The 14,539-nt window shown below is 35.3% G+C and overlaps 1 protein-coding gene and 1 long non-coding RNA gene across 2 annotated transcripts; both read left to right on the top strand.

Moving 5' to 3' along the window:
* The first annotated feature begins 6,776 nt into the window (after positions 1-6,776).
* On the top strand, positions 6,777-8,953 carry LOC132171981 (putative disease resistance protein RGA1). The gene is made up of 2 exons (XM_059583403.1): positions 6,777-7,158; positions 7,296-8,953. The coding sequence occupies exons 1-2, from the start codon at positions 6,777-6,779 to the stop codon at positions 8,951-8,953; spliced, it is 2,040 nt and encodes a 679-aa protein (XP_059439386.1).
* Positions 8,954-9,684: 731 nt separating this feature from the next.
* On the top strand, positions 9,685-13,239 carry LOC132167602 (uncharacterized). The gene is made up of 4 exons (XR_009438695.1): positions 9,685-9,864; positions 10,937-11,463; positions 12,478-12,573; positions 12,657-13,239. It is a non-coding gene; the product is annotated as an uncharacterized LOC132167602 (long non-coding RNA).
* The last annotated feature ends 1,300 nt before the right edge of the window (positions 13,240-14,539 follow it).

Genomic DNA, 14,539 nt, shown 5'->3' on the forward strand with positions numbered 1-14,539 from the left:
CCCACTTGTATCCAACAGGCGATACACCTTCAGGTGTTTGGACTACAGGTCCAAATACTTCACGTTTTGCTAGTGAATTCAATTCTGCCAGAATTGCTTCCTTCCACATTGGCCAATCATTTCTACGTCGACATTCTTCGACGGTTTGTGGTTCAATATCATCATTACTTCTGGTAATGTCAAATGCAACTTTAAATGAAAATATGTTGTCGACAACAATTTTGTTTCTATCCAATATTTCTCCTGTACTTATATAATTTATTGAGATCTCATTATTTTCAGGTACCTGTTCCTCTTCAGGAGGTAACTCTTCAGGAGATTCCTCTTCGGGAGATTCTTTTCCAGGAGAATTTTGTACAGAAAGTTTGGATGGATCAATTTTCGTTGCCTGTTTTGTGGGTAAGGCCTCTTCAGGAGTGCCGATTTCATTTCCTTGTGCTTTTCTCTTCCGGGGAATCTTATCCTTTGCACCAATAGGTCTTCCACGCTTCAGGCGTGCCTTAGACTCATTTGCTGCTGTATTAATTGATTGTCCTACAGGGACTTCTATCTTCGCTGGAGTATTAGCAGCTGGAATGTGAGACTTAATTATTTTCTTGTTGTCAGTAAATGCATCCGGCAATTGATTTGCAATACTCTGCAAATGAATGATCTTCTGAACTTCTAGTTCACATTGATTTGTACGAGGATCAAAATGAGATAATGTCAAATTATTCCAAGTGATTTCTTGTCGTGCTTCTGGCAACGACTTTTCTCTCCCTAGTGATGGGAATATGTTTTCATCAAAATGACAATCTTCAAAACGTGCTTTAAAAATATCACCAGTTAAAGGCTCAAGGTATCTAATGATAGAAGGAGAATCAAAACCAACATAAATTCCAAGTCTACGTTGAAGTCCCATCTTAGTGCGTTGAGGTGGTGCAATTGGAACATACACAGCACAACCAAAAATACGAAAATGAAAAATATTTGGAGGTTGACCAAATGCAAGTTGCAAAGGGGAATATTTTTGGTATGCTGTTGGTCTGATCCGAACTAATGATGCAGCGTGTAATATTGCATGTCCCCAAGCAGAAACAGGTAATTTTGTTTTCATAAGCAAAGGTCGAGCAATTAACTGAAGTCGTTTAATAAATGATTCAGCTAAACCATTTTGAGTATGAGTATGAGCAACAGGATGCTCAACATTAATTCCAATTGACATGCAATAATCATAAAATGCTTGTGATGTAAATTCACCCGCATTATCCATCCGAATAGATTGAATTGGATAATCGGGAAATTGTGCTCGTAATCTAATTATTTGAGAAAGAAGTCTAGCAAATGCAACATTACGAGTAGAAAGCAAACACACATGTGACCACCTAGATGATGCATCTATTAAAACCATAAAATATCTAAATGGCCCACATGGAGGGTGAATCGGCCCACATATATCCCCTTGAATCCTTTGTAAAAATGATGGAGATTCAACAATTACCTTAGAAGGGGATGGTTTGATAACAAGTTTACCTTGAGAACATGCAGCACAAGGATAATCACTTGGTAAAAGAATCTTCTGGTTCTTTAAGGGATGCCCATGAGAGTTCTCAATTATTCGGCGCATCATAATTGTTCCCGGATGTCCAAGACGATCATGCCAAAGCATAAACATCTTTGGATCAGAGCACTTCTGGTGCATCACAACATGTGATTCAATTGTTCTTATTGTTGTATAATACAACCCGGAAGAGAAAGCAGGCAGTTTTTCCAATATGAGCTTCTGGCCCGAAATTGTTGAAGTAATATAAAGATATTCATCACTACCTTCATTAGTGGTTTCAACATGATAACCATTTAGACGAATATCCTTAAAACTGATTAAATTTCTTCTAGATTTAGAAGAATACAAAGCATCATCAATACAAAATTTTGTTCCTTTTGGCAATATGATATTCGCTCTTCCAGAGCCTTCGATTAGGTTTGATGAACCTGATATTGTATTGACACTAGCTTTGTTTAATATCAAGTATTGAAAATATTTCTTATCTCTAAGAATTGTGTGCGTTGTACAACTGTCTGCTAGACACAAATCTTCACCAATCATCTTGGAATTAATCATTCCATCAATATGACCCATACCTCTATATATAAACAAAATATATATTAAAATTTCATTAATAAAAAAGAAAATAACAAAATACAATTAAATTTGACAATGTAAACATACTGTAATTAAGACATAAAGAAAACATATTAATTGTTGTAGACATATTCATCACCAATCGAAAGATCAGTATTTGTGTTAGAGTCTACAAAGAAATCAGAAACATCAAGATGAGTGCTACCCTCTCCATTTAGAGCATCAAGAAAAATTGGAGAATCTTCAGGATTGCTGTGATTAGCAAAATTCATTTCAATCCCCTTTTCTTTTATGGAGGCTTGATATAGGTCCACCAGATGTTTAGGCGTACGACAGGTACGCGACCAATGTCCTTTCATACCACACCTGTAACATTTATCTTCATAGTTCTTTGTAGGTTTATTCTGTAAACCTTTGTTTTCATTTTGTTTCGCCTCAGTGTGGTTCCACTTCTGGTGGTATGGGGTATTTCTTTTATAGGAATTATGAGTACGTTCCCCTTGCCCTCTATAATTTTTTCTACCACGTCCACGTCCACGACCACGGTTTCCCTTATTACCATAAAATGAGGTTCCATTTGCTTCAGGAAATGGTGTAGAACCCGTTGGACGAGATTGATGATTTTTCATTAATAGCTCGTTGTTTTGCTCAGCCACTAGAAGACAAGATATCAGTTCTGAATATTTTGTGAAATTACGCTCTCGATATTGCTGCTGCAGGAGCACATTCGAGGCATGAAATGTGGTATATGTTTTTTCTAACATATCCACATCAGTGACTTTTTCTCCACACAATTTTAATTGTGAGCTGATTTTAAAGAGTGCAGAGTTATAGTCACTGACACTCTTAAAATCTTGCAACCTCAGGTGCATCCAATCATAGCGAGCTTTTGGGAGGATAACTGTCTTCTGGTGCTCGTATCTCTCCCTTAAATTATTCCACAAGGACAAGGGATCCTTTACCGTAAGGTACTCAATTTTTAATTCTTCATGCAGATGATGGCGAAGAAAAATCATTGCTTTAGCGCGATCCTGCTGGGATGCTTGATTATCTTCTTTAATAGTATTTCCAAGATTCATAGCTTCAAGATGGATCTCAGAATCAAGGATCCAAGATAAGTAATTTTTGCCAGAAACGTCAAGAGCGACAAACTCAAGTTTTGTAAGATTTGACATTATCTATACAAAAATATATCAAGAATTAAATAAATAAACATTATTTAAAATTAAGTGATATTATACGCAAACCAAAAATTTTCAAATATAAACTATAAAACATTATATTCATAGCATTAATATGATAATAGTTTAGTTCATATAAATCTCACATGGATATACAAATGTTAGAATGTTAATTAACAAAATAGATAATAAGGTTACTAAACATTAAAGAAACTTACAATGAATTGAGAATAGCTCACGGATAGCTTTTGATGTTGAAGATCAAAAGAACACAACAATTGGCTAGAGCTTCGTGCTGATAACGTGTTGTAAAATCAAAAGAAATAACAAGACAAAATAAAGAGATTGCAATATGTGAAACTAGTTCTTCAAGAACTATGTATGATTCTTCTATATTATTGTGTGTTTTACATACAACTCAATACTCCCTTTTATAGGCATGAAATCATAATGGGAGGTTAAGGAATTTGAAAGGGGGAATATGAAACAAAAGGTTTAATCAATTTATTACATGAATGTTATAGGAATTCTAAAAGATGACATGAATGTGTAGAATTTCAAGAGATGGAACTAAATGGTCATCCACCAAATACATGAATGCATTCATAACATAAAGTGGATTTTGAGAAAAATAGCAGAGTTTTTTTATTTTTAAGTCTTCGGCTAAACACATCCTAAGAGAAAAAGTCCAAGCAAATTAAAAAATAGATTTCGGCCCAGTTGGCAAAGTCTGATAAATTGGGGACTACGCCAGTTGGGGACAATTGACAGCAGATAAGTCACATTCACGCTAGAATTTCTTATTTGAAAAGATCAAATAAGAAATTGTATAGATAATATAAACTAATAAAAATTAATTTTAATTTTTTATTTTATTTAAAGAATATAAATATTTTGTTTGGATAAATTTTTTGTTTGTAAGGGACTCACCAAAAGATAAACAAAATTAATTTCTTTAAGAGCCGGCCTAGATAAAATATTTATATATATATATATATATATATATATATATATAATAACTGTTTTAAGATTCATCCCAAAAAAAAAATTATTATTTTAAGAGCATGCAACCAAACTTGGGAATTTAGAACCGGTGGCGGTAGAGGATGCAGCTGATCTTAGTGGGAATCTAGGGTCCGGCATATTGTCATAGATCGAAGGGAATGCACTTAAAATAGTATGAGGTTATTGTTTTAGAGCAACATGCCCTTTTAACACAATTAAGAATGAAAGTATATATATATATATATATATTTTAAAAAAGAAAAAGGTAAAAAATTGTTTTTAAGAGCCTGCCAAGATAAAAAGAATTTTTCTTTAACTTTTAATATCAAAGAATTGTTTTTTAATTTTTTTTTCTACAGATTTCTATCATCTTAAACGAAAAATAAGTTATATAAGTTGTATGAGATAAAATAATTGAATTCATGATTGTATTAAATTTGAAAGAAAAGAAAGGTGCACCAAACAAATAAAAGTTTGATTTGGCCCCATGTGATCGATCACATGAAATTGAAGTGCAGGAAAGTCGCATGTAATTCCATGTTTTACCAAATAAACAAGCACCCACTTTCTTTTATTTTAAGTAATTTTTAAATGTAATAATGTATGTGTACAGGTTATTACAAAAAAAAAAAAAAAAAGTTTCTTTTTTGAAACATTTTTTCCACTGTTACTGTACATCTATTTCTCCATGGCTTTTTTGAAAGTTTGTTTAGATGCTTTATTGGAGTTTTCATACTCTCGATGGTTATGTCCATGAGATTGGGCCGCGGCAATGATTTTTTTGAGCTGCATTCGCAGATGATTTTCATCCTCACCTGTTTTGAGGAGTTTGTAGTTTGTTTGGATTGAGTTTTTCTGTCTTTGTTTTGTCCTGTAACTTTCTTTTGCTTCAATGGTTATTAGTTTATTACCCAAAAAAAAAAGGTATGTGCACAGGGAAAGCATAGCAAAGTGAGGAGGGAGTTGCCTTTCTCCTTCCCCCTTCCCCCACCTTTTTCCTGCATTTACCGTGGATCGATCAAAGTGCTTGTGTTACTTTTATCTAAAATTACTTTTAAATGGCTCTTCCAATGTTTAAAAAATCTCTTACATTGAATTAGCAAAAAAAAAATGTAAAATAGATATTTGATTAGAAGAGCTAAAAAAAAAAGCTAAATGTAGCAACACTTTTCAAGGGAGCTATTTTATTTTTCATTGTTTCTCTCACCTGTTTTCTCTTTTTCCTAAATCTTTTCCTACTTTTAATCTGCATGTTCTCTTTTTCTCAAAAATTTTCCCATTTTTCCTCGCATGTTCTCTTTTTTTCAAAATTTTCTTATTTTTAATAATATTTTAATAGAATAGATAGAAATATAACTAATCGGATGTAGAAACATTTAAAAATAGATTAGCTAAACTATATAAAAGTGAGTTTTAAGAAGCTATTTTACATAAAAATATGGTTCATCTATTGGGAATGCTCTTATAAACCAAGAAGGCTACAAACATAAAAAATGTTGAAATTTAAAAATAAAAATAAAAAAATTTGGTTTATTTAAAAATGTGGCAATTTCTTTCATTGGTTTGGGTTAGTCCCTTTTTGGCCTCCAAAGAAAAAATAAAATGATTTCTAAAACTGTAAAATATAAATGTTTGATTTACGTTCGTACGTAACCCTTCACACTCACAGCAAACACAAGTTCATTCTCAACTAGCTAATTCCATAGACCCTTCACTTTTGAGCATTCCTTCACTCACCATCAGGAAATGGCAGAACAACATCTCTTCGGCACTGCGGCGCTAATCATTCAGATCTTGGGCTCACTAGCTGCCAAAGAGATTGGACTGCTATTGGGTGTCCAAGATGAGCTTCAAAGGCTGACCAACACGTTTCAACAATCAAAGCTGTGCTTTTGGATGCAGAGGAGAAATAGGCTGCTGGAAACCTTGCAATCAGAGATTGGCTTGGAAAGCTAAATGATGCAATTTTTGATGCGGATGACTTCCTAGATGTTGTTTCCACTGAAGCTCTAAATTAAAAAGGGAAATAATGACCCGTAATAAGAAGGTCAAACAGGTACGCATTTTCTTTTCCAAAACTAACCAATTTGCCTTTCGTCTTAAAATAGCCCATAAGATTAAGGCCATTAGAGAGAGGTTAGATGCTATCGATGCCGATAGGCAGGGATTCCACTTGGAAGTACGTCATATGGAGACACGAGTCGGGGGAAGCAGGGGTAACACTCATTCTTTTGTACGTGCGGATGCTGTTATTGGTCAAGACGATGATAAGAAAACTATTATAGACCATCTACTGGACTCCAACGTTGAAGACAATGTTTCAATCCTTCCAATTGTTGCCATCGGTGGATTAGGAAAGACTACACTAGCTCAAAATGTGGGTATGTGTCTCTGATCCCTTCCATGTTAAAAATATTGTTGAAAAAATATTAGAGGCAACAATAAAGACGAAACCAAAAGCCGTTGAAATGGATACATTGATAGGTAAATTTAAAGAACAAATTGATGGAAAGAAATACTTGCTCGTGTTGGATGATGATCAAGCAAAATGGTCTAAATTGAAAGAAGTGTTGATGGGTGGTGCAAAAGGCAGTAGAATATTAGTGACTACACGTAGTGAAAAGGTTGCAAGGGTTACCGGAACAGTTGAGTCATATTTCTTATGGGGATTAGGGGAACACGCTTCATGGTCTTTATTTAAGCAAATGGCTCTTGAGAAAGGACAAGAACCGGAGGAGAATTTAAGAATTGTAGCAATTGGGAGGGAGATCCTAGAAAAGTGTTCAGGTGTCCCACTGGCCATAGGACAATTGGAAGCTTATTACGCTTCAAAAATTCAGAAGCAGAGTGGTTGTCTTTTAAGAAGAATGAACTCTAAAAAATATCCCAGAATGAAAATGATATCTTGCCAATGTTGAAACTAAGTCATGATCATCTTCCTTCACATTTGAAGCACTGCTTTGCATATTGCAGTTTGTATCCAAAAGATTATTGGATTTGTAGATCAAGACTGATTCAACTTTGGATCGCACAAGGGTTTGTCAAGTTATCTGATCAAAACCAATGCTTGGAAGATGTTGGTAATGAGTATTTTATGGATCTGCTTTGGAGATCATTATTTCATGAAGCTAAAATGGATGAATTTGGTAACGTAATTGGATGCAAAATGCATGACCTCATGCATGATCTTTCCATATCAGTGGCAGGATCGATGATCACCACATTAGATGATAATAAGAGACACGTTGATGAAAAAACTCGTCATGTATCAATTGTTGGTTACGATATTGACGCTTTATCAATTAAAACTTCATTGTGTAAAGCAAGTAGGATAAGAACATTTCTTTGTCGTCCTACTTCCAACAACTTTTGGGGTGAGTCAGATTGTGATGCAATTTTTTCAAGTTCCAAGTTATTGCGTGTGTTGGGCCTGCATGAGAGAAATCTTGATTTTTTTCCAAGCTCTATTGAGAAGTTGAAGCATTTAAGACATCTTGATCTTTCTTGGAACCACAATCTCAAGAAGCTACCAAATTCTATAACCAGGTTGCAGAATTTGCAAACACTAACACTCTCATTTTGTGATGAGCTTGTAGAATTGCCGAGAGACATTAAAAGGTTAGTCAATCTCAGGCATCTTGAGATAGATGGATGTTATCAGTTGACTTATATGCCATGTGGATTTGGGAAATTAACTAATCTTCAGACTTTAACGAACTTTGTGGTTGACAAGGATCTTCTCTCTAGGCATAGCAGTGCGTTAACAGAACTAAACGGACTAAATAACCTAAGAGGAAAGTTTGATATTGAAAATATGAGACGTGGGAAAGATGCTATATCAGAATGTAAGGCTGCAAATTTAAAGGAGAAACAACATCTTCATGCTTTGGATTTTCGGTGGAGTATTGAAGGAGGTGTCAATGATACAGACGTTACTATTGATGATGAAGTATTATTGGAAGTCCTCCAACCACACCCAAATCTGAAACAACTTTGTTTAAAAGGCAATTGCAGTTCAAGGTTTCCGAGTTGGCTTTTGTCACTTACAAATCTTGTTACATTTGATTTATGGAAGTGTACAAAATGCCAATATCTACCATTCTTGAGTCAACTGCCTTCGCTCAAGTATCTCTCTCTTTCACATTTGGATGCTATGGAGTACATATCAGTCGATTGTGATAGCAAAGAGTTCTCTTCCTTTTTCCCATCCCTCAAGTATATCCGGCTGAATCGTTGCCATAATCTCAAGGGGTGGTGGAGGAGGGGGGATTTATCTATGGAGGTCAATAGTGATAGTCATAATTCCGTTGAAATAATGGAGCATCCTTTGCTCTGTTCCTTTCCTCGTCTTTCACCATTAAAGATCTGGAATTGCCCAATGTTGACTTCCATACCAATATTTCCACATCTTGAAGAACAGTTGGACCTAGAGAATGTTAACTGGAAGCCATTGGAACAGACAATGATGATGAATATGGTAGCACTACAAAGCCCAATGTCAACAACAATACCCTCTTCTTCATCCACTCCTCTCAAAATTGAAGTCTATACAGCTGGTTTCCATTGTGGATCTAGAAATTCTGCCAGAGGAGTGGTTGAAAAACCTCACCTCTCTCGAGTCTTTAAAAATAGGGAACTGCAATAGATTATATTCTCTCTCCCCAAGTATACAACATCTTACTGCCCTTCAAGATCTGAATCTTTATAAATGTCTTGAGCTCGAGCTAGCCAATGATGAGGATGGAATGCAATGGAAAGGCCTTAAGAGCCTCCACTCTCTTCTTTTCTCAAGTCTTCGAAAACTGGTGTCTCTCCCTTTGGGGCTTCAAAAGGCGACCACTCTACAATTAAAGGCTTTACATTTCAAATTGTGAAAACTTGACGGCTATACCAGAGTGGATCCACAACTGCACATCACTTGAAGTGTTTGAAATTAGTGGATGCTCTAGTTTGACATCACTTCCCGAAGGAATGCGTAGCCTAACGTCTTTGCATAGGCTAAAAATTAAGAACTGTCCCATCTTATTGCAAAGATTCGAGAGAGAAGCGGGGGTGGATTGGGCCAAGATTGCTCACATCCCAAAGTTAGAATTATAGCATCTGCGTCAACAGAGAAAATTCAAAAATCCATGCATCTTTGACAGATCCAGGTATATATTTATAATTTTATCTTAATTCTTCTTGGAAATTTAAGTATCCACCTTCTTCACCATCATTTTCTTCGTTTTTCTCTTTCAGTATCTCTTGGTTTGTTAAATTTTAGATGTAGAGTAGCCGAACCAGCTAAAGCATACAAGAAATGAAGGATTTGGAGTATATTAAAAAAATATATATAGGGCCCTAAATTCATTATTCTTCACACATCAGGAGAAAGAATTAGTCTCTATTCTTGCTCTTCCCACCACTTCATTGGTGTCATCTCAAACAAAAGATAGTAACTCAAGTCGCTCATCAAGACTTTGCCTACCCCTACTCCATGGTGTGAGTTGTGCTGGACAGGAGGATTGGGAGCTAACTGGTGGGACGAAGCCCAGATTGGCCTCTACACGGGAATTGGTATCCAATTTTTCTTCTCTATTTCTCTCTGTTGTTTGGTTTTCTTAGATTTTGGTTTTTTGTCCTACATTTCAGCATTTGCGAGCGAGGAAAAGGCAGGTTGTTGTTGTTGTTGTTGGTTCCAAACAGAAAAAGTTGTACATAAGTGTATCGAATGATGATTTTGCAAGTATCAATGAAGATAAGTTGGCCTTCCAATTGCCTAGGGGATTACTAATGACCTAAGCCATTGTATAGGCCAAAGTTATGTTGATGACATTGAACATCATTGGACATTTTCCAATGGTTTTTCCATATGCTCCAAAAGGCTTTATGCATAGCTCTTAATTCGTTTTCATAACCATTTGTTTGATAACCAACATTGTCTCGAGAAATAAAGAGCCAAGTTAATTGTTTACCTTTTGGCCTACTTTCGCCTTCCTCATAACGTTGCTTTTTGTGACAAGATTTTACAAATATTTTCAATTTAGTGATGTACTTAATTGTTTGTGTATATTGGTAGCTTTTCTTGGCACTGAAACTAAGATAATGGGGCCTGCATCTATATATGCACCACTCTCTCTTTCACTCTCTTTCGATTGATTTGGTAGACTGAAAAGATTATGAATTTTGACTAGATTCTAAATTGTTGAGATTACTCAGAGTTATCCATCCACAATCAAGTATATATATTTTTTCTTGTGATTTTTTTTTTTCCACAGCACTGAGGTTGATGTTTCACCCAAATTATGGAGAGCTTTTCAACCGATTTCAATTTCCAATGAGCCACAACATGTTCTTGGCTGGCACTTTGAATTAAAAAGTTTTCCTAGTGAATTATGATATGGTTGTGGTCTCACTTTATTTAACATGTTAGGTACAAAGGCAGTGTCCACTTCAAGTCTTATTAATCTTGAACTTCTTTGAATGAAAATAAAACTTTCTTGTCAATGATTGGGATTGAGTGTTAATTAACATGGTTGTTTGAGCCAAGACTCAAGCTTTGAGCTCAGGTTTCCATGATTTTGTCATATATTCATGATATTGCTAATTTCTTATCATTCTGGTCAATATTAACAATATGGCCATACAGGAAAAAAAGTAGCAGAAGAATGTTGAAGCATACTACAAAAAAAGCAGCAGCATAAAGCCAAACATTGTTCTTGATTGAATTTGATCCGAGAGCTACATGATCTCATTTGAAGCCAAACATATTGTTCCTAATTGTTGTGATTGAAGAATTGGCGAGTGACATTATAAAATTGCAAGTGAGGCTTTGATTTATATGCCATGTGGAATATGTGGATTGGAGAAACTGACTAATCTTCTGACATTATCAAAATTGGTGGTCCGCACCAGTTCTCTTTCTAGCCTTTGACTTGGAGCATTTCTAATGAGCTTGCCAAACACCATTTTCTGTCAAAATCTCTCGAGCTCCCTCAAAATACGCCCTGCAACAGTGACTTTGCCTCTTGTCAGACTCACTCATCTTCACTTTTGGGCATTTAATTGTATATTCATCACTCTCTCGCGCCTCATCCTCCTTCACGCGCTTTCTCTCAAAACGAAGCTTGAAGTGGATACGAGCTTCAACTAGATTTGCAAGCTTTTGAATCACAGGTTTCTCTCAATCTCTCATCTCAAGTCTTTTGGGTTTGATTGTTCTCCTTTATGGGTTGAATCATGGTCTGAATCTCAGGTTTTGTTGATCTGGGTTTGTCAGCTTTTGGGGTTTTTGTGTCAATCTCAGGTTTGGTTGATCTGGGAGAGTATCTAGTTTTCGTGGGTCTTCTTTGGTCTGTGATGGGATTGGAGGGAAAGATGCACTCTCATGATTTGGAGGGAGTTCAGTTTAGGCTTTAGGTGGAATTGAATAGTGCACTCTCATTAAGTGAGAGTGTGGTAACGTGTCTTTTTCCACATTATTCACATAAGTAAGTTTCATTGGAAGCACACTCATGAATAAACAATAGCTTCTGTGTTATTTCAGGTGAAACTGCAATCACACAAGTTTCCTCTTTTCCCTTGTAACCATGAAGACGTCTAAATGGGAGGCTCTTTGGATGAAAAAAAAATATACTGTTGATCAAATTTACTTATGACATCTAAATGTCATCCACTTATCTTAAATTATGGTCTTAATTATTCTTCTAAATCCCATTGTAGAGAACGGGATCAAAATTGATTTCTGCATAGTACTATTAATGGAAATTGTCCTTATATTTGTTTGCAGGTCAGTGTTGACCATTCTGCTATGAAAAATTTATTATCCTGTAAACGATTAGCTGATTCAAAAGAGTTCGGGTTCCTCATTTTCTCAGTACACACGTAAAGCTGAAAAAACATGTTTAACTGCAACCGGTATTTGAAAACTGCCATGGGATTAGTTTTAAGAAGTTCCCACTCATGCTTGCCTTAAAAAGAATACATATAGTCTTTATTTATATATTGATCACCTTATTACTTGAATAAGGTAACTCATATCCCTGGAAACCTATTAGTTCAAGATAGGAGATATCCTAGTAAGACTGTTGTAAGATTATGTAGATGATAATCTAATGCCTCTTTTAATTATGGGAAGACTGTTTTGCTGGATTTCGGTATCTTATCGATGATCTTGTTTTCTTCCTACAGTCATATGATGATGATAAGAAGCAAAGGAGGGTTGAGAGACGGGAGTGTAATGTTCTTGCGAGCTGATCACACATTTTTTCTAGACTTCTATACATGGTTTGATCTCGTCTTTGTTACTGTTTGTTTTTGAATTGTCGAATTCAGTGACAAAATAGGTTTGTCTACATTCCCATCTGCAGTGCGTTCGGGCGAGGTACAAATTCCAAATTCACAGAGACGTTCGTTTGCATTAGTGTCTAAAGCACGTCCGGATGAGACATCAATTCCAGATTTACCGAGACGCTCTTCTGCAATGACGTTTGAAACTATATTTTGGAAACTGCTAAGCACGAAATAGATATAGATTCTATGTGAGAATCAACTGTGCTTTCATCCACTTGATTCTAGAGCATCAAAGAGTTTTGTCTCTTAGAGTAATAGGTTGTGCATTCATTCACATATCATGAACAATGCATGAAGCCTATTAGAGTTTCGGTGAAGGGGATCACATAAAAGAAACGTTCCAAAAGTTATGGGAGAACTGCTGCGGTAGCGGACAAGTGTGTCACTTGTTTAGTACACGAAATTATCATTTGCAAGTTTTTGTAAGTATTGAAATTGTGTAATTTCTCATTTTTTTAGTGGAGTGATTTCTTGGGTTTGTCTACCCCGTAGTGGTTTTACTTTTGAAGAATTCTTCAAAAGGTTTTCACTTCGTAACCAAATATCTGTATCCATTGATTTACTGCACTTATATATATTTGGTGAATACTTGCATGATTATTAATTTTTAATTTCGCATATTGTTGATAAATACATATTCAACTCCCTACTACGTGTATTCAAATAGTTTTTAATAGCATTTGATAAAATGATGGAGAAGAAGGTGGGTACTTCAATTTACACGAAGGATTAAGATAAAATGATGAGTATATACGTGACTCAGTCGGAGATGCATTGTCTGGATACTCTAATTTTAACTGTGGAATGTGAGAAATCTTGGTCCAATCCTCACCCACTTGTCTTTAGCAGCTTTGCAATAAGACAGCGCATAACGTCCCGCCTCTACAAAGAGGTTAAGCTACCCATTTCTTCCACAGTTATACCCATTTCTTGAATCTAGGTGTGGCCGTGTCTCAGTGAGTCAGTGTGTGGGTGAAAGTGAAAGACTAAAAAAAAAGAAAAAAAAAAAAAGAAAGAAAAAGGTGATTCGTGAAGAGTGGTGATGAAGAAAGTAATTTGTCATTATCTTTAGTTTTTAATTGAGAAAATAAATCTTTCTTTCTAGAATTGCTTAGGTAAAAAAAAAATTTGTTGAGATAGTAGCGGGGAAATAGTCTTTAAAATTGTTTTTACTTTTTAAATAGTAAAACTCACAAGAATATTATTGCTTTGAAAAAGAAAAAAGAAAAAAGACAATTTAATTATAAACAAGAATATTGCTTTAATTATTTGTTTTTATTGGTTTGCAGCATTGTTAGACAAACTCCTTTTTGTGGTCTGTGTGTTTTCAATAAATTCTTCAAGAGAACTAATTCACTAAAAGGTACTCATTTTTCTTAGACACTTCTAGTCATTTAATTGTGCTTAGTTTATTTTGCAAGTAGTTTAAATTATTATGTGTTTGTGACATCGTTAGATGAAAATTTATAATAGTTACTTTGATTTTTGTTTTTTTCTTTGTTGGGTAATTTGATGAGTTTGGTTTGCTTCGTGATACATATATTGTGATATAATTTATTTTTTGATTGTATTTATTATATTATAATAAAAATATAATATATAAAGAGAAAAAAAAAAAATTTATCATTATGTTTTATTAATTTTTTGCGCCCCTAGTAACTCAAATTCCTAAATTCGCCACTGCTTCCAATTCAGAAGACACCAGCACCGACATCCCCATCAAGTCGTCACCCTCCTTTTGAGTCTCATGCGTTTCAGTCCCTCTCGGAGACACCCCAAGATCCACAACGCTATCTCCCTTCTCCTTCGACGTAGCCTTACGCCCATCTTGAAGCCTATGCAAAACTGAATCCTTACGTGTCTCCACAGTCCCCCCTTTTCCTCTCCCAACCGTCCACGA

This window comes from Corylus avellana, chromosome ca1, assembly GCF_901000735.1.
Source record: "Corylus avellana chromosome ca1, CavTom2PMs-1.0".
NCBI classification, from domain to species: domain Eukaryota; kingdom Viridiplantae; phylum Streptophyta; class Magnoliopsida; order Fagales; family Betulaceae; genus Corylus; species Corylus avellana.